General features: G+C 34.6%; 1 protein-coding gene across 4 annotated transcripts in view; it reads right to left on the reverse strand.

Moving 5' to 3' along the window:
* The window catches only part of ppp1r16b (protein phosphatase 1, regulatory subunit 16B), a 108,380-nt gene that overhangs the window by 24,953 nt on the left and 64,496 nt on the right, over nt 1-18,931 (reverse strand). For all 4 annotated transcript variants that reach the window (XM_041033000.1, XM_041033002.1, XM_041033001.1 and 1 more), the window contains one exon: nt 15,770-15,894. In XM_041033000.1, the coding sequence (XP_040888934.1) occupies nt 15,770-15,894 (125 nt within the window). The remainder of the gene's footprint in view (nt 1-15,769; nt 15,895-18,931) is intronic.

Genomic DNA, 18,931 nt, shown 5'->3' on the forward strand with positions numbered 1-18,931 from the left:
TATACCATGACGTTTTTTATGACATTTTGAGGTGAAAAAAAATTTTGACTTTTTTTGTCTGAAAAAAACGCCATACTATACTATGACGTTTTTTATGACATTTTGAGGTCAAAAAAAATTTGGACTTTTTTTCATCGATTTTGACGCCTTACTATAGTATGACGTTTTTCATGACATTTTGAGGTCAAAAATTTCTTTGACTTTTTTTGACCGATTTTGATGCCTTACTATAGTATGACGTTTTTTATGACATTTTGAGGTCAAAAAAATGTTTGACTTTTTTTGGCCGATTTTGACGCCTTACTATACTATGACGTTTTTTATGACATTTTGAGGTCAAAAAATTTTTTGACTTTTTTTGTCCGATTTTGACGCCTTACTATACTATGACGTTTTTTATGACATTTTGAGGTGAAAAAAAATTGTGACTTTTTTTGTCCGAAAAAAACGCCATACTATACTATGACGTTTTTTATGACATTTTGAGGTTAAAAATTTTTTTGACTTTTTTTGTCCGAAAAAAACGCCATACTATACTATGACGTTTTTTATGACATTTTGAGGTGAAAAAAAATTTTGACTTTTTTTGGCCGAAAAAAACGCCTTACTATACTATGACGTTTTTTATGACATTTTGAGGTCAAAAAATTTTTTGACTTTTTTTGGCCGATTTTGACGCCTTACTATAGTATGACGTTTTTCATGACATTTTGACGTCAAAAAAATTTTGGACTTTTTTTGACCGATTTTGACGTCTTACTATACTATGACGTTTTTTATGACATTTTGAGGTGAAAAAAATTTTTGACTTTTTTTGTCCGAAAAAAACGCCATACTATACTGTAACGTTTTTTATGACATTTTGAGGTGAAAAAAAAATTTGACTTTTTTTGTCCGATAAAAACGCCATACTATACTACGACGTTTTTTATGACATTTTGAGGTGAAAAAAATTTTTGACTTTTTTTGTCCGATTTAGACGCCTTACTATACTATGACGTTTTTTATGACATTTTGAGGTGAAAAAAAATTTTGACTTTTTTTGGCCGAAAAAAACGCCATACTATACTATGACGTTTTTTATGACATTTTGAGGTGAAAAAAAATTTTGACTTTTTTTGTCATAAAAAACGGCATACTATACTATGACGTTTTTTATGACATTTTGAGGTCAAAAAAAATTTTGACTTTTTTTGTCCGATTTTGACGCCTTACTATACTATGACGTTTTTTATGACATTTTGAGGTCAAAAAAATTTTTGACTTTTTTTGTCCAAAAAAAACGCCTTACTATACTATGACGTTTTTTATGACATTTTGAGGTGAAAAAAAATTTTGACTTTTTTTGTCCGATTTTGACGCCATACTATACTATGACGTTTTTTATGACATTTTGAGGTCAGAAAAATTTTTGACTTTTTTTGTCCGATTTTGACGCCTTACTATACTATGACGTTTTTTATGACATTTTGAGGTCAAAAATTTTTTTGTCTTTTTTTGTCCGAGAAAAACGCCATACTATACTATGACGTTTTTTATGACATTTTGACGTCAAAAAAAATTTTGACTTTTTTTGTCCGATTTTGACGCCTTACTATACTATGACGTATTTTATGACATTTTGAGGTCAAAAAATTTTTTGACTTTTTTTGGCCGATTTTGACGCCTTACTACAGTATGATGTTTTTCATGACATTTTGACGTCAAAAAAATTTTGGACTTTTTTTGACCGATTTTGACGTCTTACTATACTATGACGTTTTTTATGACATTTTGAGGTGAAAAAATTTTTTGACTTTTTTTGTCCGAAAAAAACGCCATACTATACTATGACGTTTTTTATGACATTTTGAGGTCAAAAATTTTTTTGACTTTTTCTGTCCGAAAAAAACGGCATACTATACTGTAACGTTTTTTATGACATTTTGAGGTGAAAAAAAAATTTGACTTTTTTTGTCCGAAAAAAACGCCATACTATACTATGACGTTTTTTATGACATTTTGAGGTCAAAAAAAATTTTGACTTTTTTTGTCGGAAAAAAACGCCTTACTATACTATGACGTTTTTTATGACATTTTGAGGTCAAAAAAAATTTTGACTTTTTTTGTCCGATTTTGACGCCATACTATACTATGACGTTTTTTATGACATTTTGAGGTCAGAAAAATTTTTGACTTTTTTTGTCCGATTTTGACGCCTTACTATACTATGACGTTTTTTATGACATTTTGAGGTCAAAAAATTTTTTGACTTTTTTTGTCGGAAAAAAACGCCATACGACGTTTTTTATGACATTTTGAGGTCAAAAAAATTTTGACTTTTTTTCATCGATTTTGACGCCTTACTATAGTATGACGTTTTTCATGACATTTTGAGGTCAAAAATTTCTTTGACTTTTTTTGACCGATTTTGACGCCTTACTATACTATGACGTTTTTTATGACATTTTGAGGTGAAAAAAAATTGTGACTTTTTTTGGCCGAAAAAAACGCCATACCATACTATGACGTTTTTTATGACATTTTGAGGTGAAAAAAATTTTTGACTCTTTCTGTCCGATTTTGAAGCCTTACTATAATATGACGTTTTTTATGACATTTTGAGGTCAAAAAAATTTTTGACTTTTTTTGTCGGAAAAAAACGCCATACGACGTTTTTTATGACATTTTGAGGTGAAAAAAAATTTTGACTTTTTTTGTCCGAAAAAAACGCCGTACTATACTATGACGTTTTTTATGACATTTTGAGGTGAAAAAAAAATTTGACTTTTTTTGTCCGATTTTGACGCCTTACTATACTATGACGTTTTTTATGACATTTTGAGGTCAAAAAATTTTTTGACTTTTTTTGGCCGATTTTGACGCCTTACTATAGTATGACGTTTTTCATGACATTTTGACGTCAAAAAAATTTTGGACTTTTTTTGACTGATTTTGACGTCTTACTATACTATGACGTTTTTTATGACATTTTGAGGTGAAAAAAATTTTTGACTTTTTTTGTCCGAAAAAAACGCCATACTATACTATGACGTTTTTTATGACATTTTGAGGTGAAAAAAATTTTTGACTTTTTTTGTCCGAAAAAAACCGCATACTATAGTATGACATTTTGAGGTCCAAAAAAATTTTGACTTTTTTTGTCCGAAAAAAACGCCATACTATACTATGACGTTTTTTATGACATTTTGAGGTGAAAAAAATTTTTGACTTTTTTTGTCCGAAAAAAACGGCATACTATAGTATGACATTTTGAGGTCAAAAAAAATTTTGACTTTTTTTGTCCGAAAAAAACGCCATACGACGTTTTTTATGACATTTTGAGGTCCAAAAAAATTTTGACTTTTTTTGTCCGAAAAAAACGCCGTACTATACTATGACGTTTTTTATGACATTTTGAGGTGAAAAAAATTTTTGACTTTTTTTGTCAGATTTTGACGCCTTACTATAGTATGACGTTTTTTATGACATTTTGAGGTCAAAAAATTTTTTGAATTTTTTTGGCCGATTTTGACGCCTTACTATAGTATGACGTTTTTCATGACATTTTGAGGTCAAAAAAAATTTTGACTTTTTTTGTCCGATTTTGACGCCTTACTATACTATGACGTTTTTTATGACATTTTGAGGTCAAAAAATTTTTTGACTTTTTTTGGCCGATTTTGACGCCTTACTATAGTATGACGTTTTTCATGACATTTTGAGGTCAAAAAAAATTTTGACTTTTTTTGTCCGATTTTGACGCCTTACTATACTATGACGTTTTTTATGACATTTTGAGGTGAAAAAAAATTTTGACTTTTTTTGTCCGAAAAAAACGCCATACGACGTTTTTTATGACATTTTGAGGTCCAAAAAAATTTTGACTTTTTTTGTCCGAAAAAAACGCCGTACTATACTATGACGTTTTTTATGACATTTTGAGGTGAAAAAAATTTTTGACTTTTTTTGTCCGAAAAAAACGGCATACTATACTATGACGTTTTTTATGACATTTTGAGGTCAAAAATTTTTTTGACTTTTTTTCATCGATTTTGACGCCTTACTATACTATGACGTTTTTTATGACATTTTGAGGTCAAAAAAAATTTTGACTTTTTTTGTCCGAAAAAAACGCCTTACTATACTATGACGTTTTTTATGACATTTTGAGGTGAAAAAAAATTTTGACTTTTTTTGTCCGAAAAAAACGCCATACGACGTTTTTTATGACATTTTGAGGTCCAAAAAAATTTTGACTTTTTTTGTCCGAAAAAAACGCCGTACTATACTATGACGTTTTTTATGACATTTTGAGGTGAAAAAAATTTTTGACTTTTTTTGTCCGAAAAAAACGGCATACTATACTATGACGTTTTTTATGACATTTTGAGGTCAAAAATTTTTTTGACTTTTTTTCATCGATTTTGACGCCTTACTATACTATGACGTTTTTTATGACATTTTGAGGTCAAAAAAAATTTTGACTTTTTTTGTCCGAAAAAAACGCCTTACTATACTATGACGTTTTTTATGACATTTTGAGGTCAAAAAAAATTTTGACTTTTTTTGTCCGATTTTGACGCCATACTATACTATGACGTTTTTTATGACATTTTGAGATCAGAAAAATTTTTGACTTTTTTTGTCCGATTTTGACGCCTTACTATACTATGACGTTTTTTATGACATTTTGAGGTCAAAAAATTTTTTGACTTTTTTTGGCCGATTTTGACGCCTTACTATACTATGACGTTTTTTATGACATTTTGAGGTGAAAAAAAATTGTGACTTTTTTTGTCCGAAAAAAACGCCGTACTATACTATGACGTTTTTTATGGCATTTTGAGGTCAAAAAAAATTTTGATTTTTTTTGTCCGATTTTGAAGCCTTACTATAGTATGACGTTTTTCATGACATTTTGAGGTCAAAAAAAATTTTGACTTTTTTGGTCCGAAAAAAACGCCATACAACGTTTTTTATGACATTTTGAGGTCCAAAAAAATTTAGACTTTTTTTGTCCAAAAAAAACGCCATACTATACTATGACGTTTTTTATGACATTTTGAGGTGAAAAAAAATTTTGACTTTTTTTGTCCGATTTAGACGCCTTACTATAGTATGACGTTTTTTATCACATTTTGAGGTCAAAAATTTTTTTGACTTTTTTTCCTCGATTTTGACGCCTTACTATAGTATGACGATTTTCATGACATTTTGAGGTCAAAAAAATTTTTGACTTTTTTTGTCCGATTTTGACGCCATACTATACTATGACGTTTTTTATGACATTTTGAGATCAGAAAAATTTTTGACTTTTTTTGTCCGATTTTGACGCCTTACTATACTATGACGTTTTTTATGACATTTTGAGGTCAAAAAATTTTTTGACTTTTTTTGGCCGATTTTGACGCCTTACTATACTATGACGTTTTTTATGACATTTTGAGGTGAAAAAAAATTGTGACTTTTTTTGTCCGAAAAAAACGCCGTACTATACTATGACGTTTTTTATGGCATTTTGAGGTCAAAAAAAATTTTGATTTTTTTTGTCCGATTTTGAAGCCTTACTATAGTATGACGTTTTTCATGACATTTTGAGGTCAAAAAAATTTTTGACTTTTTTGGTCCGAAAAAAACGCCATACAACGTTTTTTATGACATTTTGAGGTCCAAAAAAATTTAGACTTTTTTTGTCCAAAAAAAACGCCATACTATACTATGACGTTTTTTATGACATTTTGAGGTGAAAAAAAATTTTGACTTTTTTTGTCCGATTTAGACGCCTTACTATAGTATGACGTTTTTTATCACATTTTGAGGTCAAAAATTTTTTTGACTTTTTTTCCTCGATTTTGACGCCTTACTATAGTATGACGATTTTCATGACATTTTGAGGTCAAAATTTTTTTTGACTTTTTTTGACCGATTTTGACGCCTTACTATACTATGACGTTTTTTATGACATTTTGAGGTCAAAAAATTTTTTGACTTTTTTTGGCCGATTTTGACGCCTTGCTATAGTATGACGTTTTTTATGACATTTTGAGGTCAAAAAATTTTTTGGACTTTTTTTCATCGATTTTGACGCCTAACTATAGTATGACGTTTTTCATGACATTTTGAGGTCAAAAAAAATTTGGACTTTTTTTGACAGATTTTGACGTCTTACTATACTATGACATTTTTTATGACATTTTGAGGTAAAAAAAAATTTGGACTTTTTTTGACCGATTTTGACGCCTTACTATACTATGACGTTTTTTATGACATTTTGAGGTCAAAATTTTTTTTGACTTTTTTTGGCCGATTTTGACGCCTTACTATACTATGACGTTTTTTATGACATTTTGAGGTCAAAAAAAATTTGGACTTTTTTTCATCGATTTTGACGCCTAACTATAGTATGACGTTTTTTATGACATTTTGAATTAAAAAAAATTTGGACTTTTTTTGACCGATTTTGACGCCTTACTATACTATGACGTTTTTTATGACATTTTGAGGTCAAAAATTCTTTTGACTTTTTCTCATCGATTTTGACGCCTTGCTATATAGTATGATGTTTTTTATGACATTTTGAGGTCAAAAAAAATTTGGACTTTTTTTGACCGATTTTGACGCCTTACTATACTATGACGTTTTTTATGACATTTTGAGGTCAAAAATTTTTTTTTGACTTTTTTTGGCCGATTTTGACGCCTTACTATACTATGACGTTTTTTATGACATTTTGAGGTGAAAAAAAATTTGGACTTTTTTTGACCGATTCTGACGCCTTGCTATAGTATGACGTTTTTTATGACATTTTGAGGTCAAAAAATTTTTTGACTTTTTTTCATCGATTTTGACGCCTTGCTATAGTATGACGTTTTTTATGACATTTTGAGGTCAAAAATTTTTTTGACTTTTTTTGACCGATTTTGACGCCTTACTATAGTATGAAGTTTTTCATGACATTTTGAGGTCAAAAAAAATTTGGACTTTTCTTGACCGATTTTGACGTCTTACTATACTATGACGTTTTTTATGACATTTTGAGGTAAAAAAAAATTTGGACTTTTTTTGACCGATTTTGATGCCTTACTATACTATGACGTTTCTTATGACATTTTGAGGTCAAAATTTTTTTTGACTTTTTTTGGCCGATTTTGACGCCTTACTATACTATGACGTTTTTTATCACATTTTGAGGTCAAAAAAAAATTTTGACTTTTTTTCATCGATTTTGACGCCTAACTATAGTATGACGTTTTTCATGACATTTTGAGGTCAAAAAAAATTTGGACTTTTTTTGACAGATTTTGACGTCTTACTATACTATGACGTTTTTTATGACATTTTGAGTTAAAAAAAAAATTGGACTTTTTTTGACCGATTTTGACGCCTTACTATACTATGACATTTTTTATGACATTTTGAGGTCAAAAAATTTTTTGGACTTTTTTTCATCGATTTTGACGCCTAACTATAGTATGACGTTTTTCATGACATTTTGAGGTCAAAAAAAATTTGGACTTTTTTTGACAGATTTTGACGTCTTACTATACTATGACATTTTTTATGACATTTAGAGGTAAAAAAAAATTTGGACTTTTTTTGACCGATTTTGACGCCTTACTATACTATGACGTTTTTTATGACATTTTGAGGTCAAAATTTTTTTTGACTTTTTTTGGCCGATTTTGACGCCTTACTATACTATGACGTTTTTTATGACATTTTGAGGTCAAAAAAAATTTGGACTTTTTTTCATCGATTTTGACGCCTAACTATAGTATGACGTTTTTTATGACATTTTGAATTAAAAAAAATTTGGACTTTTTTTGACCGATTTTGACGCCTTACTATACTATGACGTTTTTTATGACATTTTGAGGTCAAAAATTCTTTTGACTTTTTCTCATCGATTTTGACGCCTTGCTATATAGTATGATGTTTTTTATGACATTTTGAGGTCAAAAAAAATTTGGACTTTTTTTGACCGATTTTGACGCCTTACTATACTATGACGTTTTTTATGACATTTTGAGGTCAAAAATTTTTTTTTGACTTTTTTTGGCCGATTTTGACGCCTTACTATACTATGACGTTTTTTATGACATTTTGAGGTGAAAAAAAATTTGGACTTTTTTTGACCGATTCTGACGCCTTGCTATAGTATGACGTTTTTTATGACATTTTGAGGTCAAAAAATTTTTTGACTTTTTTTCATCGATTTTGACGCCTTGCTATAGTATGACGTTTTTTATGACATTTTGAGGTCAAAAATTTTTTTGACTTTTTTTGACCGATTTTGACGCCTTACTATAGTATGAAGTTTTTCATGACATTTTGAGGTCAAAAAAAATTTGGACTTTTCTTGACCGATTTTGACGTCTTACTATACTATGACGTTTTTTATGACATTTTGAGGTAAAAAAAAATTTGGACTTTTTTTGACCGATTTTGATGCCTTACTATACTATGACGTTTCTTATGACATTTTGAGGTCAAAATTTTTTTTGACTTTTTTTGGCCGATTTTGACGCCTTACTATACTATGACGTTTTTTATCACATTTTGAGGTCAAAAAAAAATTTTGACTTTTTTTCATCGATTTTGACGCCTAACTATAGTATGACGTTTTTCATGACATTTTGAGGTCAAAAAAAATTTGGACTTTTTTTGACAGATTTTGACGTCTTACTATACTATGACGTTTTTTATGACATTTTGAGTTAAAAAAAAAATTGGACTTTTTTTGACCGATTTTGACGCCTTACTATACTATGACATTTTTTATGACATTTTGAGGTCAAAAAATTTTTTGACTTTTTTTTGGCCGATTTTGACGCCTTACTATAGTATGACGTTTTTTTATGACATTTTGAGGTCAAAAATTTTTTTGACTTTTTTTCATCGATTTTGACGCCTTGCTATAGTATGAGGTTTTTTATGACATTTTGAGGTAAAAAAAAATTTGGACTTTTTTTGACCGATTTTGACGCCTTACTATAGTATGACGTTTTTTATGACATTTTGAGGTCAAAAAATTTTTTGACTTTTTTTGGCCGATTTTGACGCCTTACTATAGTATGACGTTCTTCATGACATTTTGAGGTCAAAAAAAATTTGGACTTTTTTTTTGACCGATTTTGACGTCTTACTATACTATGACGTTTTTTATGACATTTTGAGGTCAAAAATTTTTTTGACTTTTTTTCATCGATTTTGACGCCTTGCTATAGTATGACGTTTTTTATGATATTTTGAGGTCAAAAATTTTTTTGACTTTTTTTCATCGATTTTGACACCTTACTATAGTATAACGTTTTTCATGACATTTTGAGGTCAAAATTTTTTTTGACTTTTTTTGGCCGATTTTCACGCCTTACTATACTTTGACGTTTTTTATGACATTCTGAGGTCAAAAAAAATTTGGACTTTTTTTGACCGATTTTGACGCCTTACTATAGTATGACGTTTTTTATGACATTTTGAGGTCAAAAAATTTTTGACTTTTTTTCATCGATTTTGACGCCTTACTGTGCTATGATGTTTTTTATGACATTTTGAGGTCAAAAATTTTTTTGACTTTATTTGGCCGATTTTGACGCCTTACTATACTATGACCATTTTTATGACATTTTGAGGCCAAAAAAAAAGATGACTTTTTTTGCGAGGACACGCTGCTGCGGTACACTGATACTGAATTTTATAGGGTAAAAAAACATTCCGACCACCGGCCAGGAACAGACCAGCCGTTCGAGAAACCTCCCTAACCTCCTGATGGCCAGCCCGCCCCTGTTCTGAACATAACTGGCCTAAAATAACAAGCAGGTTTGAAAGATTTCTATCCCTGGAGAGGACTGAGTTTGAGCAACTGACGATGTTCATCTCTGGATGTGACATGTGTATTGTGTATTATTATCAGTAATGTTACATGTTGGAGTCTTACCAAAGAGAGAGAGAAAAAAGCACACGGCCATATGACTGTGTGCTAGGAGATCCAGTATTATTCATCCTCATGCGGAAATTAGGAAGTACTATAACCAGTAGAGGAAAGTCACTGAGTTGTGCACTGCAGGGGTTCAGACACATGTACTCGATATTCTAATGTTTCTTATGAAGTATATCTTGCAATGACTTACTGAAATAAATTCTGCCACAGAAGGCAGTAAGGGGAATGCAAGAGGCTAACAGAAACCAAGACAAAGGGAAAACAAATGAATTAATGGCAATGAAACAGTGACATATTAAAGCTAATCAGGTGTCAGCTGCCCCCTAAAAAGCAGGAAGGGGAGCGCACTTCTATATGTGTACAGAGAAAAATCACTTTAAAATTTCATCAATTTAAATGTGCTTCAGTATCTTTTAAGAGCAGCCTTTTGTGCCACAGTTTACGATGTTTATAAATCCACACTACACGAATCTGCAGCAAAACAAAGCAGAATGTGAAGGCTGAATTCTGGCTTCACAGCACATCAGTTATGTCACTGGTTTCCTGATCTCTGAGTACCCGACGTGTTTAAGTGGATGTTTATCTGAGATCCTACAATAAGAGACGCATTTGAGGAATGTTAAAGTTTATCAGGTCCAACATGGCTCAGCTCCGTCTGGTTTTCTGCTTTTTGGCCGGTTGCTGAGGATAGCTGAGACTCACTGCTGCAGGGCAGCATCTCCAGTAATGGTGGGGAACTAATAAATTAATTTATTCTGGTCATGTTCAAGTAGGTTTTTCACAGCTGTAGGTTTGCACAGAAGTGCTCTCAGCTAAATGCTAAGCTCCAGATCCAGTATCAGTATCGGGTTCTGATACCAACATAATTCACGGATCGGAAATTTCTGATCCAACCTGCGGAGATTTCCAATCCATGAATCATTTCTGTGCTTTAACGTTGTCTGCTGAAATGACTCCACAAGTGATTCCCTGCCGGCTGCTCTGGTAACGGGCTGCAAACTGTGGAATGGATTTCCTGAACAGAGGCATGTCTCTCTGCGTAATGAGACACACCGCCATTCAGGAAATCCATTCCACAGTTTGCAGCCAGCTAGCAGGCAAGCATTGAGCAGCACGGTGGCTAACCAACTTTTCAGCACGAGTCCGCTGTGTGGAAATATTTTCCACTAGAAACACCCCAAAGCAAGACAGCAACGTGCAATGTTTGCAAAGCCGTTGTACCGAGGGGCGGAAGCTCCGTCACGACCTACAAGTGGTAATAAGTAGTGATTAGCTTGATGCTAACATAATATGGAGAATCCCATTGACTGGCTAGTGCATTAGCATCGGTCGCGCTATTAACTTTTACACACAAACGATAAACCAAAGCGGGACACCATAACAGGTAAGTCATACAGGTGATTCACACACCAACAATATATTACTCACAGACTTATGTCCCTTCTAGGTACAGCAGGAAGAAAAGGAACAGTGAGTGAAGTGAAGTGAAAAAATGTGGATCGGTGCATCCCTAATGCTAGCATAGTAGTACTGTATTTGCTAATTTGCACTAAACACAAAGTACTGGTCGAAAAACCAAATAAAAATTTTGACTGTACGGTGCCGCTAGAGAATAAAAATAAGCTGTTACAGTTCACCTTGATGGGAACATGAATCTTTGTACCATATTTAATGCTAATCCATCCAAAGGTTATTGAGACATTTCCTCAAAAACGAAAATGTCAACCTCACAGTGGCACTAGAGGAAAAGTAAGAGAGCTCATTGTTGAGATATTTCAGTCTGAACCACGCCTGCCTCCATAAAGCCACACTGTGAGAATCACAAATACCAAAAATCACATTTCATATGTCTGCATGTTGTTCCTGTGTTTGCAGTGGTTTCCTCAGAGCGTTTCACTTTCCTCACACAATATCACCTCTCCAGCATGTACCCTGCCTCTTCCCCAAACATGCTGGGATAAACTCTCTCTTTCTTCTCCAGTTTTTGCCCACAGTATGAAAACATGCAGGTTAGGTGAACTGGTAGGTGTGATTGTGAAGGTGTTTGGGTCTCTGTGTCTTAGGGATTGAAAACCTGCATCTCGTCCAATACACATGCATGTTGGGGCAGGATTCAGCGGATGGATAAATCTTCTACTTTCCTATAAATAATCACATTATTTTGCAACTGAATGATGTGAACAATTTTTTTATGTCTTTCATAAGGGTTTATATCCTTTTAATTTGTGTTTTCAGTATTTTATGTTGCATTTCCTGTTTAATTTTTAACACATTGTGTGAAGCACTTTGAAATGCCTGAACAAAACTGGCCTAATCAAATCTGCCTGAGAGGATGAAGCTTATTATTCTGTGGCCAGAATTGTTTATTAACATGAAATGAATGTAAGAATTGGTGCAACAGGTTTGCATACTTTTTTTTTTAGGGGGGAATCATTTGTTTGTTTTGTTTTGTTTTTTTTTTTACTTTAGGGGGGGGGAGTCATTTATTTTACCCATTAGTTTAACATTCCAATTAGATATAATCTAATCATTTGGTAAGTTCCTTATTCCGTTAATAGCAAGTTTGTCACACTGATATACTGTAGGTTGTTTTCTCTCTTCCTCTTGTTTTGTATTTGGTGTTTATTTTCCTCATTTGTTTGCATCAGTTAAATTAAACAAAACTTTCTCTTTACACAAATAAACTGTTTTTCCTCTCAGAGTTTGATAAACCCACCCAGATTAAAATCATTGTTCCTGCACATCAGACTAAGGACACAAAATGTATTCCACTGAAAAACAAAAGATTAACCTTACATAACTTCCTACCAGTTCCAGGTCTCTTCCTCTTGTCTTTGCCAGTGATTTTAATAAGGCATGCTCTAGTTTGCTTCATCATGCTCGAATGAAGATTAACAGGACGCATAAAGCAGGGGGACAAGAAGCTCAATCAGACAATCTGTGGTAAGACTTTAAAGCTTAACAGGGTTATTTTGGGCTTCTACCATGTAATGTCCCGTAGCTATTTTCATCCAGTGATCTGTCACTTTGTTTCCCCTGCGTAGCTAAATCCCTGATACACAATAAAGACTTCATTAAGGCATCTGACATTATACGCTCCACTCAGGAAATTAGGCGCTAACGATTTTTTCGTACCCTACTTGACTCTTTAATGCATCACCGCTCTGTACTTTAGAAGAAAACAAATTTAGTGACCACTTTATTAGGTGCTCCTACCCATTAATGTGCAAAAAACTGACATATTTGCACAGAAAAGACATGTGGCTGTGAGTCTGTATATTAAAAAAATGAAAAAGGCCCTGTCTTTGTTTTCATTCTCAGCGTCTGTCCTCTCCAATGCATTTGACACAACACATAAAAATGAAAACACAAAAGAAAAGGGCGTGTTGGACATATCTGGAGTTAATAACTTTGCTTGCTGCTTCAGTATACATCAGATCGGACCTCTAAATATATTGACCTTTCAAGTTTTATGCAGTTTAACTTCACAAGTACATACGATGCAATATTGAGGTATTGGAGGTGTGTGCTTTGGCTCCTCCGGTAGCCTTTGCAACCTACAGTTGCCCTTAACACCCTTCTTTATGAAGGTTCACTAAGAGACTTGTGTGTATCTTCAGAGAATCATATTTCCACTATCCTTCAGTCTCTGCTGTCGTTGCTTAATCCAACCTAAACTTTTGTTTTTTTTGTTTTTTTTTTTTACTTTAATATTATTATTATCATTATTCTTGATTTTATATGATGCTGTAATAAATCTTCACTACAGGCAAGTATGATATGTACAAATGTATGCATGTATGTCCCAAAAGGCAACTTGATGTAAGTATAAGGTCAGAAAAACAGGAAATCCTGTTAACAGTCAATATTTAAAATTCTTTAAATTCTTTAAATTTTATTTAAAATTCAAGTGATACCCATAAAGGGTAACCTTCTCTCACACTACCCCTCTCCAAATAAAATAGAAATAATCAGCACAAATTAAGTATACAGGCTCTTGTAGCAGCAACAAATAAAGGTTTTTCAAATTTCAAACATCCCGAGGGGCGGAAGCTCCTTTAAAGTAAATTTAAAAGTAAGTACTTAGTACTTTTACTTAAGTAAGATTCTTGATGTAGTACTTCCACTTTCACTTGAGTAAATGTTTTGCGGAATATTTGTACTTTTATTTAAGTACTAAGCTTCAGTACTTCCTCCACCACTGCCTGACAATAAACTGACCTGTCGGTAAACTGACCCGTCAGTAAATTCACCCGTCAGTAAACTGACCCGTCGGTAAACTGACCTGACGGTAAACTGAGCTGTTGGTAAACTGACCCGTCAGTAAATTTACCTGTGGTAAACTGACCTGACGGTAAACTGTCCCGTCGGTAAACCGACCTGTCGGTAAATTCACCCTTCAGTAAACTGAGCCGACGATAAACTGCCCCGTCGGTAAACTGACCTGTTGGTAAATTCACCCGCCAGTAAACTGACCTGTTGGTAAATTCACCCGCCGGTAAACTGACCTGTCGGTAAACTGACCTGTCAGAAAAGTCACCTGTCGGTAAACTGACCTTTCGGTAAACTGACCTGTCGGTAAATTCACCTGTCGTAAACTGACCTGTCGGTAAACTGACCTGTCGGTAAATTCACCTGTCGGTAAACTGACCGGTCGGTAAACTGACCTGTCGGTAAATTCACCTGTCGTAAACTGACCTGTCGGTAAACTGACCTGTCGGTAAATTCACCTGTCGGTAAACTGACCTGTCGGTAAACTGACCTATTGGTAAAGTCACCTGTCGGTAAACTGACCTGTCGGTAAACTGACCTGTCGATAAACAGTATGAATCAGACAGCAGACTGACTGGTATTAACCTAAAACAACACAGAAGATTTGTTCATTAATTTTTTTCCCCCACTACTGCAAAAGGATGTATTACAGCTAGTTGTAGATTTTGCATCAGTTCATGCATTTCCTGATGAAATTTAGCTTTTACTATTCTTAGTCACTTCTCATAGTGTATTATTGTTATTTCCTTTATGCACAGATATTCATTATTACAGGTTTGTTCTAATCTATGGCTACAGCATCTTTAAACTATGACTGCAGGTGAATTCGGGGCTCACGAACACATCCGTTTTATATCGGCGGAGCATTTTAAAATCATTCAGCTGATTTGCCTTCAAGAAGATTGTAATGAGTTTCTAAATGCCTGATTAGCTTTGAAGATTTTATAGCCACATGCGCCAGTGTTGCAGAGCACATAATCTTTAAAAGGTGAATCTATAATAAAGATGGAGCTCTGAATATTTGCACACCATTTCCTTTTTCCTCTCAGTGTGGAACCTACAGAGCCTGATCATCTGACAAGAGTTACATGTGCCTCTGCAGCACTTTACCAGAAATCACACCTGTAACAGCTTACACTCTTTTAGCAGCATAATCTTTTGGTTTGGAAGCAGCAGTGAAGGAGTCACACACTTTGTTCTAGAGTACCGAGCCACATTTTCACTGCTAGTCTAACTTGTTGACATTTAGCAAGGCATCAAGCTCACACTAAATGATGGCTCTAAATAACTCAACAAAATAACTCAAACAATATTAGGACCATATTCACACTGTCACCACTTTGAAGATCAGAACTAGTTTGTACGTCGTGTTGTCCGACACTTTTCCCCATCAGCCAAACTCAAACCTTTTCCACTGGAAACTAGCAGCTGCAGTATTGTCCAAAAACCATTTCACAAACAGCATCTACTCACTGTGATAAATTGGGCATCACAGCAGCAAAATGCTGCCCACAACTCTGAACTGGTTAGACCCAAACACACACACACACAGACACAGACAGCACAGTCTCCTACCAGTGTGGCTCCCTGAGAGTCCTGCTGGTTGACCTCCTCTCCCTGTCTCAGCAGTTCCTGAATGTCTCCCAGCATCCTTCTCTCTGTTGACGCTCGTGTCTCGTTGATCATCTCCTGGGTGATGCCTGTCGATCAAATGCGCGGGAACAAGAGCGTTAATCACAAGGGAGACCTGCAGCATGCTGACAGGGACAGTTTATGATCTGAGGCACACAGGAAAGAGCAGCAACTCAGGTATGATAGAGCAGGGACACAACACAACGCTTCCACCAACTTCAAAAGTCAATGTTATAGAGAGAGAGCTTCATTTTCTGCATTTTAAAGTATACAAAGTTTTCATGTGACAGCAGCAGACCCTGCTTTTTGTTGTATTGACGCGACCTATACTGGGTGCAATGAGGACCAAACTTAGACATGAGAAATTTATAAGATTCTGAAGAAAATAATGAATCCAAAAAATGTTAATGGTTATAAGAAACATCAATTTTCAGATAATTATTTTCTGAGAAATGTGTACTCTGCAATATTTAAGACCAGTGCTGAGCTACGTACAGAATTCATATTTTAAATATTGGATTTTAAATATTTGAAAGAAATGAAATGCCTATTTTGTCTGGCTGGCAAACAGTAGTTTGTAGCAAAGAGCTTTCTGGTGTTTGGCCGAGTTGAGGCTCAGGTGAATCTCTCTGTCACAACCACTCTAAATTTTACCTTTAATCCATCGCCCTGCTGCCAGCTAGGACTAAATACCGTGACCACCACACTTCAGGGAAAAACTTATCCACCATGGCTCAGCAGTAATGTACCGTGCTGTCCAGCAAATTTAAAGAAATGTCAAATTAACAATAATGAAAACAGCCTGTCAGTCAGAGCCGTGACTCTTATAGTCTTACAGTTTGTGAAGAAATGTGAGTTATTTGAAGGATGAATTAGGTCTACGAGTTCTAAAATGATTATAAATTAGTTTATGTGTGGATGCAAATAAGATTGCATTCCTTTGTTAGAAAAAGAAACAAACCATTTGTATTTATCTGTCAGTGGGGCAAGGTTAATAACCCTTCAAATTAAAGCAACTGGAGATAAAAGTTCAAAGTTGGAAGATTCACAGGAGTTCATAATTTAGGTTCTTGTTTTGAGGGTTTTTATTGTGGAGCCTGGAGGACAATCCCCTGAGACTGACGACTCTTACTTGAGATAAAAAGAAGCAGAAAGGCGTCACCTGACTGCATATTTTATTGTTAGTATTCAACCTGTCTTGTGAGTAATAAATTGAAACTGGGCGAGTGAAGCTGAATCTATCCACAAACACTCCAGCCTCCAACCAGCCATTTTAAAGCCAAACCCCTGTTTCAGTGTGACCCTCGTTTCAGCCCTCACACCAACCCCATGTGATGGCCAGTGATTGTGATGGAGGTGCTGAAAAATGGTGAGGAGGTAAAGTAGTATTTCTCTCCAAATTCACAATCAGAATCACAGCCGGAGGGCGTTTAAAGGCGCAGGAAGCAGGGTGCTGACGGTCCCCTTTGTCGACACAAATGAAATGCATCCCCCCCAGCTATGATTTTCTTCTGTTTTCTGTTGTTTCTGCCAGCAAGCATCAGTCTCTCCTGCACTAATGCCACAAATTTTACTCGCCTTGTTTCTGTCATATTTTTGTTTTAGTCACACTGATGTCCAGCAGCTTGACAATGGCCCAAAGGATTTAAAAACATAAAATACAGCAAACATTCCTCATTGTTATACTGTAACAAATGTTGTGAACACAAAAACTGTCAATATGTTGTCACAGAAATAACCAGACAAGAGCCATTCCTAAACTAATCATGGGACTTGCTGAGGAACAAACGTGGGTTTGTGGAACAAAACAAGCATGTAATTCTTAATAAACTGTGACCAGCTTCTCACACTGGATGCCTATCTTTTTCTGTGCTAAATATTTTGCTAAACGTAGCAGTGTCCTGCAATGGGAAAATGTTTCAGACTGACTCACCGACAGATTTACTTATGATGGCTGCATGGATTTGGGGGGGGGTTTTGGGGCAGACTTGATTGACAGTCGTCCCAGCCAATCACAGTGAACAATGCACTTTGGTACTCACTCATTCTACCTTAGCCTCACCGAGGTTTCCTTCCCTTTCCACGAAAGATTGTAATTATATTAGTATTATTTTTGTCTATTAATCTTTCAGGCCATAAAATGTACAACAGGAGGGAAAAATGTCCATCTCAATTTCCTGCAAATCTCTGTAAAGGTCTATTTTTGCATCACCAACAGTCCAGCACTAAAAGATATTGAATTGAAAATGATATAATGCAGATAAAAGGCTGAGGTCTGTGGACAAAATCTTTCAGCTGTAGCTCTCAGCTGATAAGCGTGTTTTTGAGCTTTAATGAGCAAGTTCGAATTCGATTTAAACTGATCGGTCACACGAGATCTGCAGACAGATAAATAGCAGACGATGTTGCTTCCCAGAGCCGAAGGGGATGTCTCCAAACAAACTTGTTTTTCCTGACCAACAGTTAAAAACTTCAAGATACTAAGCTTAATAAACTGAACTATTATTAAAATCATTGTCAAATGATTTTCTGCTAATCAACCAGTGATTTCAGCACTCAATCAAAGCTTCAATATAATCCTCCAGCAACTATGTCCATGGTTATCCACAGTGTATGATTTTAACTGACATTCCTCATCCCTTCATTGTTTGAATTTGATGAGGGAAACAAAACGACATGAGCTGCGTCAGTCGTGCAGCTAGCCGATTTGACTAGTCTGCATTCTGACTCGCTTTCAACCGTTCAATTCCAGGTCGACATCTCCACCTCATCACTGCGGCTCATCACGGATAAACTGGGATCTACAGAGGAGGATCAAGGATCAGTTCATGGTGCATATCAAGTGCTGTGAATGTCAGTGTGTGTGTGTGTGAGAGAGAGAGAAATAGTGAGAGAGAGACCATGTGCCCATTCCTGTGGCATCTCTGGAGAGAGAAGTCTTATCCAGCAGTATAGTGCTGAGAACATTACGGGAGCAATTAGCAGCACCGCTTTCCCTTTCATCAGCTTAATGATCATTCTTCTCACCTACTGTACCGCTATCTGCATTCTGCGGGCTCCAGAGATCCTATTGTAAGCTGAGAACCTCATTTTCCTGTGTCGGTT

This window comes from Toxotes jaculatrix, chromosome 3, assembly GCF_017976425.1.
Source record: "Toxotes jaculatrix isolate fToxJac2 chromosome 3, fToxJac2.pri, whole genome shotgun sequence".
Classification (NCBI taxonomy): domain Eukaryota; kingdom Metazoa; phylum Chordata; class Actinopteri; family Toxotidae; genus Toxotes; species Toxotes jaculatrix.